Consider the following 22,255-nt stretch of genomic DNA (forward strand, 5'->3'; position numbering starts at 1 on the left):
TTTCATCCAGAATTACAGTCTCATCACCGCTCCGCTCACCAACCTGTTGAAAAATAAACCCAAAGCACTACCCTGGCCTCCCGAAGCCGCCGCAGCCTTCCAAAACCTAAAAGAATCCTTCACTCAAGCCCCACTGCTGACTCATCCTGATCCTGACTTGCCGTTTGTGGTCGAAGTGGATGCATCGACCACCGGAGTGGGAGCCATCCTGTCCCAGTACCACGGTACTCCTTCATTACTCCATCCATGTGCCTATTTCTCCCGGAAGCTCAGCCCGGCGGAAAGGAACTATGACATCGGAAATCGAGAACTTCTGGCCATCAAGCTCGCCCTGGAGGAGTGGCGACACTGGTTGGAGGGGGCCAAACATTCGTTCCAGGTGATCACAGATCATAAAAATCTCCAATACCTAAAAGATGCTAAAAGACTCTGTCCTCGTCAAGCCCGTTGGTCATTGTTCTTCTCCAGATTTCAGTTCTCTATCTCATATCGACCAGGTTCAAAGAACATCAGAGCAGACGCACTTTCCAGAATTCACGACCAGCATGAAATTATTGAGACACCGGCCAAGATCCTTCCCGATCAGATCACTATCTGTCCCATCCAATGGTCCGCTCCTACAGTAAACGCCACTCCAGAATCCAGAACTCCGCCGGGCTGTCCCCCCAATCGACGCTTCATCCCTGAAAACCAACGGGTAGATCTCATTCATTCCAGCCATACATCTCTGGGCACAGGACATCCTGGGGCCAACAACACCCTCTCGCTGCTATCCCAACGCTTTTGGTGGCCGAACATGGCGAGGGATGTGAGAAGATACGTCCAAGGCTGCAGAGAATGCGCTATGGCGAAGAGTCCTCGCCATCTACCTGCTGGTAAACTCCATCCCTTGCCCATCCCAAACCGCCCCTGGTCACACCTAGGAGTTGACTTCATGACAGACCTCCCATTGTCTGAAGGTAACACCTGCATTCTAGTCATCATAGATCGATTCTCTAAATTCTGTCGTTTGATTCCTTTGAAAGGTATACCCACAGCCCTAGAGACCGCCGAAAACCTGTTCAACCACGTCTTTCGAAATTTTGGGTTACCAGAAGATATAGTCTCGGATCGAGGACCCCAATTCATCTCCAGACTATGGAGAGCATTCTTCAGACTCCTAGGTGTGACCGTAAGCCTCTCGTCTGGCTATCACCCCCAAACCAACGGCCAGACAGAGAGGAAAATTCAGGAAGTGGGGCGGTTCCTCCGGACCTTCTGTCACGGTCACCAAAACTCCTGGAGCCAGTTTCTGGGCTGGGCGGAATACGCCCAGAATTCCCTGCGGCAACCTACCACCGGACTCACGCCATTCCAGTGCATCCTAGGGTTCCAACCTCCACTCTTCCCCTGGGATGGCGCACCATCTGATGTCCCCGCAGTGGATTACTGGTTCCGGGAGAGCGAGAGAGTCTGGGACGATGCTCATCACCATCTCCAGAGGGCAGTACGCAGAACAAAGGAGGTATCTGATAAGAGGAGGATTCCAGGCCCCATCTATACTCCAGGACAAAAGGTCTGGCTCTCCACCAGAGATATCCGGTTGCGACTGCCCTCCCGAAAATTAAGTCCCAGATTTGTTGGTCCCTTCACCATTCTGGAACAGGTCAACCCCGTCACATACAAATTACAGTTACCACCACAGTACAGAATCCACCCCACATTCCACGTGTCCCTTCTAAAACCCTTTCACGATCCTCTGATTCCCTCCACAGAGCCTGGCCATGAAGAGGAACCTCCTCCCCCCCTGATGTTAGAAGAAGGGGCCATCTACCAAGTCAAGGACATCCTACGGTCCCGGCGTCGTGGTGGTCAGCTTGAATACCTCGTCGACTGGGAAGGATACGGTCCAGAAGAGAGGTCATGGGTCTCCAGATCCGATATACTAGATCCCGCACTTATGGAAGAGTTCCACTCCAATCACCCAGAATTTCCAGCACCTCGAGGACGAGGTAGACCACCACGACGTCGGAGGTTCAGGCCCTCAGGAGCGGGCCCTGGGGAGGGGGGTAATGTCACGGATTGGCCAGGCTCTTCCACCAACATCACGCACCGAGCACCTTCACCTGAGTATTAACCACGCACAGCTGCACCCAATCACTCCCATTCACTATATAAGCACACACCTCACTTCACTCATTGTCCGGTCTCGTTCCTACGAAGCGGACTCTGAGTGAACCACTTCCTAGGTTTCACTCCCCTACGATCTCAGCAAATATACTTACCTTATCTCTGTTTTCATTCCAGTCTGTCCAGTGTTCCAGTTGTCCTGTCAACGTTGTGTGTCTCGTCAGTCTGTCTTCCCCGCAAGTCCTCTGGTGTGTGCATTCGGTCATCCTTCTGTGTCTGTCATCCCACCTGGCAAAGAGAATCATCAGTTCATCCAAACTCCATTTCCACTCTCAATCATTATCCAAATTACTCTGCTGTTGTAATAAACCTCATTTATACTTACTCCCCTTGTTTGTCCGTCTGCTTCCGTAACACTACCATTTAAACAACTATTTTGATTAACTTAACCCGAATAAAGTGATAATCGAACTAAACAGAAATCGAATTAAGATGTGGAACATAGTCGTCCAGCTTGGAAAAAATGGTCTTAAGCAGATGCAACTGGTCACTCTTTCTGACCAGCTGACCTTAAATGACCCAAAACCTCATTAAAACGATGGACTTAGAGTTATTTTTTCCCTTCAGAAATTTAGACAGGAACTATTCTTCATAAGCACAATGGTGCCAGAAAGCATCCACATGGTGGAATGAATTAATTTGGCTGTTTTCTGACAAACAGCTACTTCGAGTTAGTCAGCAGACGTTTCTGTTAGTCAGACCTCCAAAGCTGCTGTTATGGGTGGCCATAAATTGTTGCGCAGACACCAAATGGAAACTTCATTGCAGGCTGAAACAAAAGATGTCAGGCTCAGTTTAGCTGCGTGTGGTGGCCTTTCTTTGGAGATCTATTGCCAATGCAGGAGCAAAGAGTTGGAAAGATTATAGGCCGCTAGCTCCAACCTGTAATAGCTACTTTAAGTCTTCATTTGGAATATCTCACACGACTACTATAATAAAGCCACACACATCATTTTTATTAGAATATAATTGCACCGATTGCATTTAAATTGTGTTCATTGTAATGGCAGAAACACATTTGTGAACACACACACATGCCGCAGACTGACCCTGACACACTTTTTTTTTCCTGAAGATTTTGAGTAGTTCAGATGAGATGTCAAAGTCTTGGAAAACCAGTTTGGTCTTGACAGAGAAACAACAGAGGGGATTTCACACGACTGCTGCGATGATATCATTTAATCGCTTACATCACCGCAGCTGCATGCTCAGCATAGATCTGGTGTGTGTGTGTGTGTGTGTGTGTGTGTGTGTGTGTGTGTGTGTGTGTGTGTGTGTGTGTGTGTGTGTGTGCGCGCCTGTGGCTACGTAAACTGAAGTTTTAAAATGATATTCATTTTATTGGAATAACAGAGAATGTTCTGTTTTATTGAATGATCCACCAGAGACTTGTCCTGGTTTCCTACTGGCCTTTCATGACCCACACACACACTTTTTGTTTTTTTTTTTTGCTTCATAAGATTGACTTTTGCCTACTACGCTGTTTAACATAGATAGATACTCCTTGTGTCTTAGCATATATATATATATATATATATATATATATATATATATATATATATATATATATATATATAATAACAGTCTCTTTGCAGTCATTAAAAGCTGTACATTGATTTGTGTGCAGTTTTGGGTTCAGTTTTGTCGCTGTGGATGTGCTTTAAGATTTATTTTGTTAGCTTTAGTTACTTAAAAAAAGTGAGAAAACTTGTTGCCTTAAAAGCGACACGATGACTTTACTTTAAAAAGTGAGTAAACCCATTGTAACTTAAAACAGATAAGTTGAATTAAGACTTTGGGCCCTAATATACACCCGGCGCAAGGCGTGACGCAATAGTTGTTTACTAGTTTCAGCTTGGCGTAAGAGTCGTTTTGATGTTTTGCGCCACGCTGTTTAAATAGCAAACGCATTTGTGCTCATATGTGCGCCCATAGGCATTCTGATCTAAAAAAGGAGGCGTGTTAAGGTGCATTGCTGGCACGTTGCTATTTTGAGAAACTATAATAGATTATTCATTAGACCAGAACAAAGCCGGTCTATTGTCCAGCGCAGAGCGCGTTAGTTGTGCGCCTCGCTTACACAATGCTTAATACAGACAGGATGTAGGCTACAGCAATACGAAAATATCTTTACATATGAAAAAGAATTTAAATATTAAGTATAAATAAAGGATATAATAAGGATATATATAGGATATAAACATAAAGGATTAAAATATTACAAAACATAATATTTTCTAGTCTACATAAATATAAACTTACTTTCATGCCTTCATCTCGGGGGGGTTTCAGTTTATTCATAACAATTTGCTTTTGTATAATGTTATTATTTTAGCAGTATTATTTATTATATGCATATTTATATTTGTTTTATTAAAAACAAGCTTAGATTTGCCCACCTGTCAGGTTTTAGACCATATGGGGCATAGCATGTGTATTTGGATTTAACTCAGTTTTTTGAGCACACTTCGTTATTATTGTTCTTTTATTCGTTTGCTGGAAATTAGAACTGAGATTAGAAATAGTTTTGAAACAAATCTTTGCGCTTAACAAACAAAATTAATTATTTATAGGCTAATGGATGTCTGTGCGTACAAGAAGTTTCCCTATCCACGAGAGTGAAAGCGAAAGTAAACAATGAGGAGGCTCATCTCATTCTCGTGCTGCAGATGGTCTGTTTACTGTTTTCTCTGTAGTGAAGCGTTCAGTTTTCCCACTTACAAAGTCGCCATGTAAATAGCAAATGTGCTATGGCGCAGTGCAACTGACTCTTAAAGGGAATGGGAGATTGGTTTATTCTGAAAACACACCTCCAGAACACACCTCCAGCTCTCCATAAATGTATATAAGGGTACCTTTTCAGAATGAGCCTGTGCTCTTTGGTGATTTTTATTTAATGCAAGTTAATGGAATGTTACTGGGGTTACAGTTCAGTCCTGAAGTTACATTGGGGTTTATTGAAGCAAACGGATTGTTAGGACATGATATTGAACACATTTACAACATTGCTACCTTTTAATATCTTCCTGACGTACAACAATGTATGTCTCAAATGCAACTCGCGCATATGTTAGATCATTGAGGTAATACTAATGTTTTAAACAATGTTCACTGACCAATATTTTAACTTCATGAGATCATAATCTGAAGCCACAGGTAATATTTTTTTGGTCTATCAGAGTGCAAATAGCCATTGACTTTCACTTTATGAAGTGTACATTGTATCCTTCCCTTAATGAATCTGCTGTACTCTAGTAGTCACATAAGAAAAGAATATGGTGATTCTCTGTCTTCCTCCCTTTCCCCTGTCAAACAAACCAAGGGTGCGAAATGCCCTGTTCCTCAAAGCATTAGCAACGAGGCTTCAGCGGCAAATGAATTATTTGCATGTTGCTGTCATATTTGGCAATGCAAGTGGACGTGGGCTGAGCTAGCAGAAACATTGGCTTAAATTGACCTCTACTTCTGATGGCCATGCCAGGCTGTATTTCCCAAACCTCAGGCTTCGACTTCAGTCAAGTCCATACATAACTGGACAGAGAGTTATGGCATTTTGGTCAGCTAGCGGAATCTCTCTGTGCGCCGCTTCTGTAATTTGTCAGTAGGGCTGTAGTTACGACCATGCTAATTGTAGAGTGTGACATGGCGCAGTTGTGCCGCTCTGCAGCTTCAATGTCTGCTGTGTCGGAGACTTCTGGTGTCCGTCCGTCTCATTTACCATTCCACTTCCAAGGTTTTTCTTTAGTGTCTGCTACAAGGGCCCACATATTGTTCAGAAGTAAACCGTCATGGCTTTGTAGTCTTGTTTAAAATGTCTTATTGTGTTTATTGTTGGGACGTGAATTTTTAAAGCGTTCTCTCATCCCACATTCTGCATTGACTTTTATTTTGCCACTGTCTGAGAATTTCAGAGCTTGAAATTGATGCGCGTTTGTGACTGACTACATTTAAAATCCAGCAACACAACAAAGTCTTTTAGTCATTTGCACAAAAGTTATGAGAAATTTTTGTAATAACTTTAAAAAAATGTATGTAAAAATATTTTCCATTAGGTAGTATGCGACTAAACCATTTTTTACCCACTCAAGTAATTCTAAAAAAAAAAAAAAAAATATATATATATATATATATATATATATATATATATATATCAGTAGGTTAGTACTGTTAACCATTTTTTTAATCTCAGAAAATGTAGATATTAGGCGGCACAGTGGTTCAGTGGGTAGCACTGTCACCTCATAGCAAGAAGGTCGCTGGTTTGTGTCCCGGCTGGGCCAGTTGGCAGTGACTGGGCCGTGTTGGCATGGGTTTCCTCCGGGAGCTCCGGTTTCCCTCAAAGACATGCAGTATAAGTGAATTGGGTGAATGTATGGGTTTCCCAGTACTAGGTTGCAGCTGGAAGGGCATCCGCTAAATAAATCATATGGTCGAATAGTTGGCGGTTTATTCCACTGTGGCGACCCCTAATAAATAAGGGACTAAGCCAAAGTAAAATTAATGATTGAATGTAGATGTTTTATCCAAGCATTAATGAAAAGAGAAGCCCCTTACACTTACAACACAGAGGTGTTTTGTTCTTTGAGGTTGTACTATCATAATTTCCATAATTTTACAAATTTTACATTTTAATAACATTTCCATAATTTTTTATATCTTTACTATGGTAATGATACTATAGTATTTTTACTTTATTTAGGTTGTGCAGTGGAAATAGGGCCTTGTGTAGCTCCAGTGCTGAAAGAAGCCAGTTTCTACAAATAAAGCCATAGTGTGGTGGTAACGCTATTGAGTCTGGAAAGCGTAAACTTTGTATATATTTCATATATTTGTATATATCTATTTTTTTTTCTTTGTTTATTATACTTGATTTTTGGGATTTTTTGGATTGGACACTTTGCACTGTAAATAAACAGACCTTTGCACCATAGTGCCATGTCGGCTGAGCCATTTTTTTTTGTTTGTTTCTTGCTTCACACATTACCCAAACATTGCCTCTGTGTGACAACTGTATACAGTTGATATAAGAATGATGAAGTGACTTTTATGGATTGAATGCCATGCGACCTCTAAATGTGAAAAAAAACCAAACATTATCTTTGCTGTTTTGCAAAATATGCCTGAAAAACCACGTCATGTGAGCGTAAATTTTTTTGCGATGTGAGTTTTTTGCTAAATTGACATTTTTATTAGACACATTTTCAATTTGCACAGTTTAAAGAGTAGTTAAAAATACTGTTTACGATAAATAAATTGAAAAATTAAACTAGACTCAAACATACATGCCGAATTAATCATGGTGATCAAAATGTTATAAAATAAAATAGATTATACTAAATTGTAGAGTTCACACTGTGCGATTTTTAAAGTTGTCGGACTGCTGTACAGTGTGAATACAACAACTCTCTGGGGTGGCATTCAGTTCTTGCTGTGTTTACACTGCATGATGGATCAGTGACAGGAGGACACTAGAAACAATCACCAACAACTCAATCAGGCTCACAAACGCACTCGAGAAGTAATCATGAAATAACTCAAGATCACAAGTGTGATCAAAAATTGAGAGTTCAATAAATAATTCTGCAATGTGTTGCTGCGGCTAATATTTCCTCTTGGTTTCTCTTTAATGTTATTGTAAAGCATATTCATTCTTGTTTATTCATATCAGGACTAATATCATGCTTTGTGAACTCGGCATATGTAGTCAATGAGTTCTTCTTTCTGATTGGTTGATTAGCATTAACATACTCCTAATAGGTTTTGGCCACATTACAGTTCCACATCACACCACGTTGTTGTTTTTTTTTTTTGCTTTCTATGGAAGGACATGGTCACATTTTATTTATCTCTCACTTTCACTCTCAAAACATTGAATTAATTTGAATACAGGTATATAAAACCTGAAATATTACAAAAATGTATGTATTGAGTTGGATAACAAATAGATAACACAAAAAGCGAATAGACCCCCTAACATCACAGAAATCGCGATCGTTTAGAATGTGAGCTACAAACAATGTAGGTCGTCTGTCGGCTTTGTACAGGTAAAAAACAATCAGCGCTTTTCCGCCATTCAAGAGCTTGTCTCCTTTGAGCCTCCACATTCTTCATCCCTTTTTTCAGGGGAAGAGAGAGAGACCCCCTCCCCTCAAATTGGTAATGGGACTGTCATGCAGAAAGACTCCATTGTGTGGGCCAGGATCCTGTTTCTCCCCGGGCCTGTAATTAAGAAGGGATTGCTTGAGCAGGGATATTTAGGTGGCTGAATATAGGGTAGGGATTGCTTAGACCGCTGGGTAAACTGTCTACAAATGCATTGCTGGACCGACCCCATTCCTACAGCCTTAAAACGATAGATGTATGCGGCTAAAATGTGTATATAGAGAGAATGGGTACGTAGTAGCCTTTGTTAATCTCTATGAGTTCACAGCTCAGGTTTGCTTTTCAGTGGTTTCCTTGGTGATCCCTAAAAAGTGAGCTCATTTGAAGAGAGGGAAACAATAAAAAAAAAAAAAGAGGTGAAAAGAAACCCTTGGCCCAGAGCGTTTACTGCCAGACCTGTGATGTCAACAGTGTGTTCTCATATTATGGTAAATGTCAGACTTAGATCATCTAGATTTTGGCCTCTTTTTTATATTAGTGTCTAAGGGAAAAGCAATCTGTGTCAGTTAGATTAATAAGTAATGACACAATAGAATGGGGTTTTAATGAGCAATCATGTGAAGAGCAGGGTGGGCAGTAGAGTTGTCACAGTACTGGAATTTGATACCAGTCGGTACCGGAATGTTAAAAACGTCAATTTACAGCTAGCATTTGAGTGCCGTTAAGTGCATTCTTAAACAGCGCTGATTTGCCATTGTGTTGAAATTACTGTGATTGGAATATAGATACAGGGACACTGGAGCGTTTTAAAGCTGCAAAAATCAGCTGGTCTGTTTATAAGCTGATATACGAGCGATCCGCTGATGAATCGACTGATCTTCATATTTTTAAAATGCTCCAGTATCCCTGTATCTTTGGTTACACTCAGTAAACAGCATTGAGTTCGGTCAAATTCCCTTTAAGGCAAGTAATTTCACCCGGTGGCCATCTTTGAAATGCCTCTCGGGCAGTATGCTCAGGCATTCTGTCTGAATGGGAAAACATCAAATTCTTTAAAACTGTTTGCCAAGCTTACGATTACAGTACATATTTGGAACCACCAATAAAATTAAACAACAACTGTCTCATAAGTTTTGTTTCTAAATATCCAAATCAAACAAAATCTGCATATTTTCAGGTTGCCCAAGCTAATGCATATGCGCACGCAAAAAGAAACAAAATCCCGACACCAGCCTCATTTTTGGCCATTTTACACATTATCATCCCATGGATAATGCTTTGTGCGATCGCACTGGTCTTCAGAAGCAATCCACAACTTAGTCTTGATGGCGAATCTCCTCCAGAAATGACAGTGACTCTTTGTTTACAAGTTTGTGGACGTTTGAGTAATTTCTGTCATGTGATGTGCATTTCTTTTCCGTTGAGCATTTGAACACAATGGCAAATCAGCGCTGTTTAAAAATTCGATTGGTATCAAATTTCAGTATCGTGACAACACTAATGGGCAGTGGCTGATATAATGCAGATATATTGGCCTGAGACAACTAAATGATGACAAATGGAAACCTATTTTTGACTTGAAAATAGCAAGGTATTTGGGACTTTTTGGGACTCACACTATATGACTGAATATCTAAAAGTGACTTTTTGTAAATTGAATTTTCATTATTGTGATTAGTTAAATGGTGAAAGTACTTAAAAAATGTTTTTGCTGCTTGTTCATGCTACTTTTTTAAAATGAGCTGAAACAACACAATTCTTAGTTTTTTGGGGGGGACAACTCAATTGTTTTAAGTTTGATCCATTTAAATTTGGAAAAAGATTGTGTGAAACCCTGCATTTTTACATTGTAGGTGTTGTATTTGCAAATTCACTTCTCATCAATCTGACGTTGTATCTCACAGTATGCCTTTCAAAGAAAAAAAAAGAAAATTGTGAAATGTCAAAATATCTCTAAAATAGAGTTTTTGGGGTCAACAATCCATTTAAATTTGTAAAAACTAATAAGTTAACTTAATTCCTTCATGTTGTCCCAACACAAATCGATGGTGTGGAAGCCAGTATTTTCTACAGTGCAGTGTAATTTGGCATTAATGGTAATGTATCTTGTAAGTGTGACTTATTTCCACAAAAAATCCACTGTAATTCTGACTTTTTTTTCCACAATTGTGACATTTAACAATTTCTCAAATGAATGATTTATTATTTTATTTATTTTAAATGTATAATTTTTTATTATTGTATTACCTAATAAAAATCAAGATGTGGAAAAGATAAGAATTAGAAAGATAAGATCATTTTAAAACCAACCCAGGCTCATTTTAAAAACGTTCCGCTATATACATTTTTGGAGAGCACCAAATATGTCCCAGGAGCTAGGTTTTTTTGCAGTTTTTGTTTTCACGAATCCACCAGAGGCCACTGTGTATGCTTTTTCAGATGTCAAATTTCTCTTGTGAGTGCCATTCGCGCACGCTGTTCTCGCGTAAATCCACCAGACGCTGCTGTCGACTGACTGAATGATTGACTGACCCACTCTCCTCCTTCCCTAAACCCAACCAATAGTGTTTTCAAAAGCACCAATTGACCAGCACAAACCCACTTACCTAAACTCAACCGACAGTATTCAAAAGCAATTCAGGAAAAGAAAAGCCCTAGCCTGATTTTTATCACGTTTTCAGATTTTACCACAATCTCACCGTTATTTACTTGTTTATTTTATTTTATGGCTTCTGTTTTTGTCTTACCTACTTTCTGGAATCGTTCTTCGCCAGACTTAAACCCTGTCGTCGTGGTCAACTCCTCTCTGTATCTCAAGTCGGCCGACATACATGACGAGCTAACTTGACAAACTGGTAACAGCGGGAAAGCCGTCTATGTAGAGGTTAGCGGTCAGCTGGTAAGTGCGAATCGTATCGTTCGTTTTAAAGATGAAATGCAGCCATACATACTTCTGACCAAATATTTCGCGATCTCCAGATATGTAAATAGGGCGTTTTCAGATTGGCTTATGTTGTTTTACATGGGTATTTTAATATATATATATATATATATATATATATATATATATATATATATATATATATATATATATATATATATATATATATATTAATATATTAATATATATATATTAATATATTAATATATATATATTAAAATACCCATGTAAAACAACATAAGCCATAAGCCATTGTATTTTTTGGTAGGCTAGAAATTGCTCTAATTGTTTCAATGTTACATATACAATAATCAAAAACAAACTGAAAATATTTTTGCCTTTCCATAAGTCAAAATTGAATGTAAATAAATTTAAAGGAAAAAATAAATAAATAAAAAATGTAATAGGAATAAAATGTAAACCAAAAAAAAAAAACATTAATTATATATGGATGGGGCTGCCAGTACATTTTGGAATTGATCCAAGGATGAATATAGGTCAATAGTGTAATTATTTTCAAGTTAACCAAATATTGTCAGATTAATCCGTTTGGCCTGGAAATTGGTCACCATTATTAAGATCTTGCACTGTGGTCAATCAAAGTGGTTCTTTAGTTTTCCCCCGCTCTAAACCAGCTGGAGTCCAAGGTCCCAGCCCTCCACTGTAGCCTTCAAGGAAATCTGTTGACCTTATTCTCTATTTGCCTTGCATGTATGTAAAAGTTCATTGTGTTTTCATTTTAACTGACCTTTATTCTTTGACTGTTGTTACCTTCAGGTTGGCAGACTGGCACACAGGCACAGATGGCAGAGGTGATGGAGGGTGTATCCACGGCAGCAGTGCCCAGCACCAGTGTGGACTGGCAGAAGAGATGCATCGCTCTGGAGACACAGCTCATGAGGTTTCGTCTGCAAGCGGGAAATATCCGCCACCTACTTGCCGAGAGGGTAAATGAGGGGTATTATGGGTAACACAGGGTCTACAATTCGCCCACTGCAATCCAAGTTACGCTTATTCTTTCTTCATTTTCTGTACATTTTGCATTCATACAATCATCTAACCTAAACAAATTTCAGTACACTTGAGTGGCCATAACAAAACCATTTATTGACAGTCCTTGAGATTTTTTTAGGGCAGATGTTTTTGTAAACACAGTTTTCCACAGGGTTGGAATGTTTCCAGTCGTTCCAACATTACACTTGCTATTTTGGACTTAGTATAATCATTGATCAGTTTTTGTAACAGACTGTGTTATACTTTGCTGCTTCACCACAGCTCTTCTTTGTACAGTTCATATCAACTGATTCTTTTTCTCTTTTACTTCCTTCAAAACGTCTTTAGCCTCAGCCAGAAGGGAACAAGTTACTTAGTTTCTCCTCTCTTCTTTCTCTCTCCCTCCTTTTCTGCAGTTTGGTCATGGTGCATTGACCTCAGTGTTGCAAGAAAAGGTTAACTGTCAAACTTGGCAGGCGGCCCTGCAGAGAAAGTCAGGGGGAAACCACTGACTCGTGTGAATGCTTGAGTGGATGTACAGGTGTGTGTGTCTGTGTGTGTGTTAGACTAGGAAAATATATCTTTAATATTTAAAAGATTAGCAATGATAACTGGATTTTTCTTTTACTTTTTGATTAAGTAATTGGTGTTGTTTGCCTGTAGCCACATTGTTTCGTGTGGTTGACATTGCATTTCTTATTCCACCCATACTCTCAATGATTTTTTAAGTAGTTGTATTACTGTTCTTTTAACACCACATGACTGATTTGGAAATGATAAAGTAGGCTTAAGTTCCAAACACACACACCTGAACCAACAAATCAGTGTTCAGATTTACTTGAAAAGGATTAGAAGGTGTGTTGGAGAAGGTTTTTAGTTTTCCATGACCAAATTACACTTTGTAATTCACTTGGAACTGTCCCTGACAACTTAACAAATCGCATGCATGAGCCATGGTGTAAGAAAATAAGATCAAATATGAACAGAATCAGTTAGTGTTCAGTGTACATGGTATAAAATTGTTCTGGTATTAATTTACAATCATAATCAGGAGAGTCCATCCTCAAGTATCTGTGATATTATGCTTCATGTATATAAGATTTTGTTTGCTCGATTTATGATCAGAACTAGCATTCCTTTTACATGTGTGGTTAAAAACACTTGGTTAGTGCTGCAAGGTTACCAAACTTGGTAACCTTGTGGCTTGTTTCAACTGAGTGGTACGGGACAGTACGGTATGGGTCGAAATGCTTTTATGCCCGGCCCGTTTCCACTGTCAAAAGGTACCAAAAAGTGAACTGTACCGTACCACTTTTGGTTACTCTTTCCAAAGGGTACCTAACATAACAAAAGGGTACCAAAAGGCAGAGCAAGAAGCGCAGCTGAACGCTGTTGGTTTACAGAGAATCGTCACTTACACATGAACAAGCCAGGAGAATGAAAAAAAGGAAATGCCATTTTTAAAAACACAGCTGAGGCATTACACTGTTATAATACATACAGTACATATAATAACAACCCATGGTCTACCCAAGCTCAAACAAACTTTGTCGCCTTGATGAACAGCGGCAAAGCCAAGAATAAGAGCAGTTTTTACGAGGCTGTCTAAAGCGCGAGCGGTTTCACTTTCTTTAGAGAGCTCATGATCACTTATCGCACGTCTATATTTGAAATAACAAACTTCTTGAGCTGATGACAATAATGTGTATATTATTATTGTACTGTTACTTTCAGAAACAGACAAACGTGAGAGAGAAGCACGAAAAAACAAAGGATAACCCGAAAAAAACAAATGAGCAAATGATTCTTTTAGCAACCTAAAGCAGGTCGCACACCAGAAGCGCCGCTCGGCATGCCACGTAGCGCCACACATTTCAGAATTCTAAACATAGGTTTCTATCAGAGTACACACACCGACGCCGCAAGTCGGCGGCTGTCCGCGGCGACCAGCCACGACTCAGGACACTGTTCATTTCTCTGCTGCGCCACAGAGCGCCATCTGATTAGTTTCATGTTAAATATCATGCGAATGTCCGAGTCTGGTGTGTGATACTTTTAATTGTCACGTGCGCGCCGTGTCGCCGCGCCGAGTGGCGCTTCTGGTGTGCGACCTGTTGAAAAGATGAACAAACTGCCATGTTTAATTATTATCATCGCCTTTTGGACTATTATGAACTCGGAATGACAGAATTATTTTTTAACAAGATGCTAACGTTACATATGCTGGTGAAGAATAAAGATGAGAGGTTTGTACTGACTGTATAGGTTTTGTATCGTTTATGAACCCAAATATAGACTAAATGTACATTTTGTTTATTTTTATTTGTAATTGGTAACATTTCAGAGACTGTGTTCATGATGTTTTGTTTTATTTTATATATATTTATATATATATATATATATATATATATATATATATATATATATATATATATATATATATATATATATATATATATATATATATATATATATATATATATATATAATTGCAGACATTACAGTAGGCTATTCCGCATTATCATTGATCTGCAGCTATAATCAAATCCTGTTCATAGAAATGTCAGTAGTAAACATTTATTTATACATAACTATTTATGTTTAATAAGAAGTGCTTCTGATACGATATGTGAACTTCAGCAAGAATGACGTCGACTGCAACTTTCTGTCGAACACCACACCTACCAAAAAGGTACCATTGGTACCCTTTGCCAGTAGAGACACAAGCCTGAATAATGTGACCCTTAACGAACCGTTCCATAATGTATTGTACCACTAGGCATTAGTACTCCATTAGCAACAGAGTTCCTATCAAATGTCTGTCCCATTTTTACTACCAAAAACCCTCAGTTTTAAGCAATTTTATTTTATTTACTTGGTTCTTTTAAAAAATTCTGAGCATTCAGCACTTCACATAAAACATGTGTGCTCAGCGTCCTAAACAATTTGGAGCTCTCATTTAGAAAACAACAGAAAAAATACTCTTCCCTCTCAGAAAAAAAAAATTATTTGATGGATATCCACCCTGAACCTACTGTACTGTACTAACTACCAAACTGTTGATCTTTCATGTTAGTAGTTGTGCTGAAAGATTAAAACGACTATAAAAATGTTTCCACCTCTTATGGCAATGCATTGCGTTACATTGCTCTGTAAGTTGTAGTCAGACATTTTGGATTGCAACACCACATTGAGCTAGAAGTGTCTGTATTCACATAATTGAGCAGAAAGTGTTTTCTTTTTATAACTAGTGGCTTTGCTTTAGCCAAAGGTAAAATGCCTTTAATAGTAAATTTAAATTTGATAGTTATTAAAAGAGAAAACTGACTATAATATAGGCATTTATGCTACTAAACTGCACCTCTTGTGGCAGCATTTAGATTGCAAAGGGCTCTTGCCTAGCAGTAGAAATTGTAGTCAGATGCGCTTCAGAACACAGCACACAAAAAAGAGCTAGCACAGCTAGAAACATCTGCATCCATGTACTTGCTCAACATATGTTTCGGGCTCATGATTAAAGGTTTTGCGCTTGTCAATCTGAAACCTTTTCATCCATAAAAACCTTGGAGAGTCAGAACACCTTCGAACCATTTTTTCATGCATAACTTTGTCTCAGTAAACACAGTGTGGAATAAACATCTCCTCACAAGGAACATATAAACAGTATAAAGCCGGTCTGTAAACCATGTGTTTACATGCTCTTTTTGATGTTAACAAGTGCATCCAAAAGCAACAACATCAATTTTGTTTTTCTTTTCAGTCCAAGAGGTAGGTCTGTTGTTGTGTGTGTTTTTTTTTTTTTTTCTATCTGTGGTGGTGCCATTAGGGTGTTTACTGTCCAAACACGCAGACCACAGGGACATTTAAGTCTTGGACGGCTTCCAGAAGTCCTCCATCAGGTTTCTTCCCATTCTGGTCATCGCTCTAACAGCCTTTCGCTCACCCTGACCTCCACTTTCTCCTACTCTCCCGTTTCTTCCAGCTTCTCATTCACTGGATATCAGGGCGCGGTATCTCATGGGTTACTTCTTATTTTGTTGAAGAGGACAAAAGAAAGGGTTGAGAGTTTGCTGCTGGTGTCTGTTTTGAAATATTCATACACTTCTCATCTGCTTCTCTGGCCGGCTCTAGGAGTGTTTTACACATTGACCCACTTTGCAGAGGAAAGGCTCAACACAGAATTGCGTGAGGGGTGTGATCTCTCATTCTGGCGTGAGGGAATACTTTTTCCATTCTGTTCACGTACACACATCCTTTAGTTGTAAAATTTGTTCCATGAGATAAAAATTGTGCAAGCAGTCTATATTTGAATAGCACACTATCATACTGTGCATAATATATCTGAAAACACTTTACTTATAGGGGTGTTCACAAGACTGTCACGATTCCTCTATAATCGCAACATGTTTTCATGAATATGAATGAGATTGTATGTATTCTTATGACAACTGTCATTTAAGTGCCATTCGCTCAGTTAAATGCAAAGATGACATTGTTTGAGATGTTCGTTGTGACAACTTGACATTACCAAAATAACATAATTCATCATAAGTCCATTATTTTTTCTGCTTATCTTTATCAGTCCAACAAAATCGATTTGCAATTACAATTGAAAGTGAGAAATAATGTCATAAGCATGTTATAACCAAAAATAGTCATAATAGGGCTGGACAATAATTCAATATCAAAATATATCGCGATATATTTTTTTTCAGTAACGGTGATATGATTTTTAAACCCATTTCCAGTATTTAGATATAAATTTGCATATATATATATATATATATATATATATATATATATATATATATATATATATATATATATATATATATATATATATATATATATATATATATATATATATATATATATATCTGGTCACGGCTGAGCAGTGACCGTCATTCAGTGACAAGTGATAATGTATAACATTTTATATATATAATAATAATATATATTATGGGCAGAGCTGAGCTCCAGCAAGGGGGAGCTTGAGCTCCAGCTCCTCCTTCCTTGCACTACTTTTACGAGTGATGTCACTGGGGGTTGGGGTTGGGGTCGGTGTATGCATTAAAACAGCTTATAGGAGGAGAAGCGAGAGCTTAAACTCCCCCTCGCTGGAACCAAGTGGCACTGCAGCGAGTACTGTTTGTACTGTTTTAATTTTTTTTTTAAGTTGTAAGAGCCTGGAGGTATTATAGACTTTGCAAATTCAGTTTGCTGACATTTGTGGGTACAGACATCCATTGTGTGCGTTTTTGCCAGTTTTTTTCCTGGCTTTTTAATAGTGTCCATATCAGAATTATATCGTATCGACCGAAATTAAGAAATATATCGTGATATAAATTTTTGCCTTTTCGTCCAGCCCTAAGTCATAATCATGATTCATTAATTTTCTTTTCGATTAGTTCCTTAGTCCCTGCCAATTTATCCAGCATACAGTATGTTTTACGCAGCGGATGCCCTTCCAGCTGCAACCTATCACTGGGAAACACACATACACACTCATTTACACACATATACACTACAGACAATTTAGTTTACCCAGTTCCCCTATAGCCCATGTCTTTGGACTTGTGGGGGAAACCGGAGCACCCGGAGGAAACCCACGCAAACACGGGGAGAACATGCAAACTCCACACTGTAAAAAATGCAGGGTTCCACATAAATCATTCATGTTGTCCCAACACAAATTGATTAAGTTAACTTGACACTTTTAACAAATTTATGTGAATTGAACATAAAAAAATTAAGTTGTCCTAATGAAATTTCAAGAGCAGTGTTGTTTCAGTTGATTTTAAATAAGTAGTTTGAACGAGTAAAACAACATTTTTTTTGAGTGCACACAGAAACACCAATTGACCCAACTGAGGCTCGAACCAGCGACCTTCTTGCTGTTAGGTGCTTGTGCTACTGACTGCGCCACCGTGCTGCCCCATAATCAAGATAAAACCATTAATATTAAATAACATTTTTTGACAGTCAAGACACTGCAGTTGAGGTCAAGAGAAATATTAATCACACTCTTAGAAAGTTCATTACACAATTATAATGGCCTCATGACAATCATGATTATGATAGATTTATGACAAGATAGGTTGTTGACGCTGACGCTGGTCAGTCGATCAATCTGTCAGTCGACAGCGCCCTCTTGTAGATTTACATGAGAAGAGCAAGAGCGAATGGCACTCGCGAGAGAAATTTGAGATCTCAAAAAGTGTACACAGCGGCCTAATTTCAGCTCTGCACACGTTTAACGCAGCGGATTCCCTTCCAGCTGCAACCCATCTCTTGGAAACATCCATACACACCCATTCACACTCATACACTACGGACAATTTAGCCTACCCAATTCACCTGCCAATTCACATGTCTTTGGACTGTGGGGGAAACTGGAGCACCCGGAGGAAACACACGCGATCGCAGGGAGAACATGCAAACTCCACACAGAAACGCCAACTGACCCAGCCGAGGCTCGAACCAGCTACCTTCTTGCTGTGAGGCGACAGCACTCCCTACTGCGCCACTGCGTTGCCCCTCTGGCGGATTTGCGAAAACAAAAACTGCAAAAAAAGCATAGCTCCTGTATGTTTTTGGTGCTCTCCAGAAATGTATACTGTATAGCAGGACTCAATCAGAACGAGCCTGAGTTGGGTTATGATGTATTATTTTATGTCAAGTTCTCATGAAACAACTGGGTGAGTGACAAATAATGACAGTTTCCATAAGCATACATAAAGTCTTGTTAATAATCACAAGGTCATGGTCAGGTCATGATTATAAAGGTTTCACGACAGCCTTATGAACACCCTTATGAAAAAATACTAATTTTAATAGTTTGAATAGGATAAACTAAATCACATGAACTGTATTTTGTCAGTTCTCATAGAATGCATAAACTCATCAAATACACTGTACTATTAATAACATGTTTTTCAATGCAATAAAAAAAGAAAGTAATCTTTTATCTTGGTCTGACTCATCTTCTCATTTTTTATTGACTGAGCGTGACTGTCACAAGCCCAGTCTATTTTCTGCTATCTGCACTGACCTAGAAGAATTGTAGTATTGAAATGATAAACGAAAACTGCCGTTTTTTTAATCCACAAACTCCAATATGTTGTGCATTTACAATGTAAAAGAACTTTTATAATAAAATAATGTCTATAACAACTAGACAATGTTACTTATGGCTGCATGTCTTGAATGTGAGAGTCATAGCCTGCTACTATTGATTAATAGTTATTAGTTATTGATTAAATTGGCTACTATTAGTTAATAGTTATTAGTTACTGATTAAATTTAGCGTTGTTCTGTTTAAACAAAGACAATTTGCTGTAAGCTCTGTTCCAATATGCAATTTCTCTTTCCTAAACAAAGCCAGAGATGTTTTTATTATTACTATTACACTAGAAAGTGTCTATAATGTTTAGCGACTTTACATAGAAATGATTTTGAATGTGCTTGTGTTTGAAAGCAGAAAGTAAATGTAGAAGTAAGTCCCCCTGTTGACTTTGGCCCAGTTCTTTAAGCACTCTGTAGAACTGTCTCATTTCTAATGAGCTGCCAGACAGGAGGATTAGCCTTCAATAGCAATAATGCTTTCTTACCGTCTCTTGCTCTGTCAGACTCAACCACCCTCTTTCATTCCCTCCATTTTTAAAGGGTTTGTTGACCCAAAAAAAATTCTTTTCATCTTCTCTCCCTTGGTGCGTCTTGTTGGAGGTGATTTATTTCTTTTTTTTCTCTTTTCTCTCTCAGAAAATTAGAGAAGATTTTTAGCTGACACTGTGGTCTCAAGGTTTATTGGATTACATGTTTTGGTATATTGGATCATTTAGATCTGAAATGACAGTCAAGCATGTCCAAAAGTGAGTTTGATCGAGTAACTAGATTTGGTGAACTGATTCGTTCACTTCTTTAAAAACAAATCAAAGAATGAAGAACAAACCAGATGTCACTCTGGACTGTTGGCCTGAAGCTGTAGATTAAAGGTAGTAATGTTGAGTTTCTTTGCACAGACCGATTAGGTTGATTAGGCATTCTCTTTTTTTTGTTTTTTTATTTGGCAATATTTCTTACTATTAAAGACTGGTGCTGCCATTGACTTGCATGTTATAAATCAGCAAGGACCATGGTTTAAATCAGGGGTGCCAAAACATTTTTCTTGTAAAGGGCCAAAAACAAAACTTGATTGTGGGTTGTGGGCCAAAGTTAAATATACCAAACCATATTACATTAAATTTGCCATGAGTAATTTCCTTATTTTATCTGCTAATATTTAAAAATAATTAGAAAACGTTCTTTGAAACATATTATTAATGATGCAGTATCATTTTTAACGTTTTATAATGAACTTATTATAGTAAAAACATAAACAATCCCATTTATAACACAATAGAGTTCAATGCTGAATACACTAGTCAATCTCCTTGATTTGCTCACCGATGTCCTGTGCATTGTCCCCTATCTGTTAACTGACAGTATTTACGTTCTGATTTAAAGTCAGATTCATTTACAACATTTAATTGAAACATTCGTTTTTTTGTAGCTCCTCAATTAATTAGATTAGATTAATTTCAACCAACTCCCCTTTATTCTCCCTCTCTTTTCATATGAGATGGTGGGCCAAACCAAATGTGACCGTGGGCCAACTTTGGCCTGCGGGCCCTACTTTGGGCACCTCTGGTTTAAACTAAAATCTTTTTTTGTGTTCTACTGAAGGACAAATCCTACATGTCAATGTGACGATGTTCTTTTATACAATATATTGTGATAATGAACATGCATGATATTGTTATTGTGGGCACTTCAATATACAGGGAATGTTTACTTTATTATTCAAACTTTCAGTATTTCTTTTTACGAATATTTAGATTGTTATATTGGCAGTGGCTTTCATGATGTTAATTTCTAATCAAATCAAATGTCATTTGTTTAATTAAATGGAGTTAATGACTATAAAAATTTAGGTTGTGTTTTTTATTATTAACAGAGTAACTAATTAATTTCTCACTTTTGATTGACTAATGTTTACTACCCTTATTGCATTTTTTGTGAACTGTTACCTATTGTACTTTTAAAATCCTTTTTATATTATATTTTATCAACACTTGATTACTCTAAGCGTTTAAATAAACGTTTAAACAACATTTAAATAAAATAAAGCCATACACAATATTTTACCTTTTTTCTTTTGCTATTACCTGTTTTATATATATAATATTTTTTAAGGGGTTTTCACCTATATTGGATAGGACAGTGGAGATTTTACAGACAGGAAAGTGTGGGGAGCAGTGATAGGGGAAAGATCGGCAAAGGACCTCAAGCCAGGAATCGAACTCGGGTCGCCGTGAGCACCTCGGTGCTCTGTATCAACACGCTAACCACTAGGCTATTGGCGCAGACACTATTACCTGGTAAAGTAACTTTTTTGGAGCTTAGGTCAGTACTGTGATTATACCATATAACTTAAAAAAAATTCAGCAGTTAATCTCAACAAGAAAACTCACAGCCAAATCAAATTACACCAAATTTTTTATTTTTGGGTGAACTTTTAAATCCACCATTCTTTCTTCATTAGTTTTTTACCTTCCTGCATAGTTCTCAAATTAATTATTGAGCCATTGGTTGTTTCAGACATTAGGCGTCTGTGTCTAGTAAGGTTAATCATTACATTTTCAGAGAGTAGTTTGAAGTTTATTCAACAATAGCCACTTACTCTAGCAAGTAAATACATTTGCACACTTTTTATATCATCTCTAGCAGCTTACATAGAGGTTAAAGATGTCTACTTTTCCTGACATGCGCAATATACTGAAACCGAGGAGAGGAAACTGTTGATTAAAGTCATTATTTAGTTTTCTTTGCACACAAAAGTATTCTCGTAGCTTGATAACATTTCAATTTAACCACTAAAGGTATATGGATAGTCTATTTTGTGGATGCTTTTTGTTATTTTTCTGGACTTTGAAAGAGTCAGGAACCTTGCTGTCTATGGAGCTCTCAGATTTCACCTAAAATATCTCAATATTTTATAGATAGATATTT

The 22,255-nt window shown here is 38.1% G+C and overlaps 1 protein-coding gene across 1 annotated transcript in view; it reads left to right on the forward strand.

Annotated features, from left to right (window-relative positions):
* The window catches only part of plekhh1 (pleckstrin homology domain containing, family H (with MyTH4 domain) member 1), a 97,384-nt gene that overhangs the window by 8,545 nt on the left and 66,584 nt on the right, over nt 1-22,255 (forward strand). The window contains 1 exon segment of the mRNA XM_056476462.1: nt 11,990-12,159. Coding sequence (XP_056332437.1) covers nt 12,016-12,159 — 144 coding nt within the window. The 5' untranslated portion in view covers nt 11,990-12,015.

This window comes from Danio aesculapii, chromosome 17, assembly GCF_903798145.1.
Source record: "Danio aesculapii chromosome 17, fDanAes4.1, whole genome shotgun sequence".
Classification (NCBI taxonomy): Eukaryota; Metazoa; Chordata; class Actinopteri; order Cypriniformes; family Danionidae; genus Danio; species Danio aesculapii.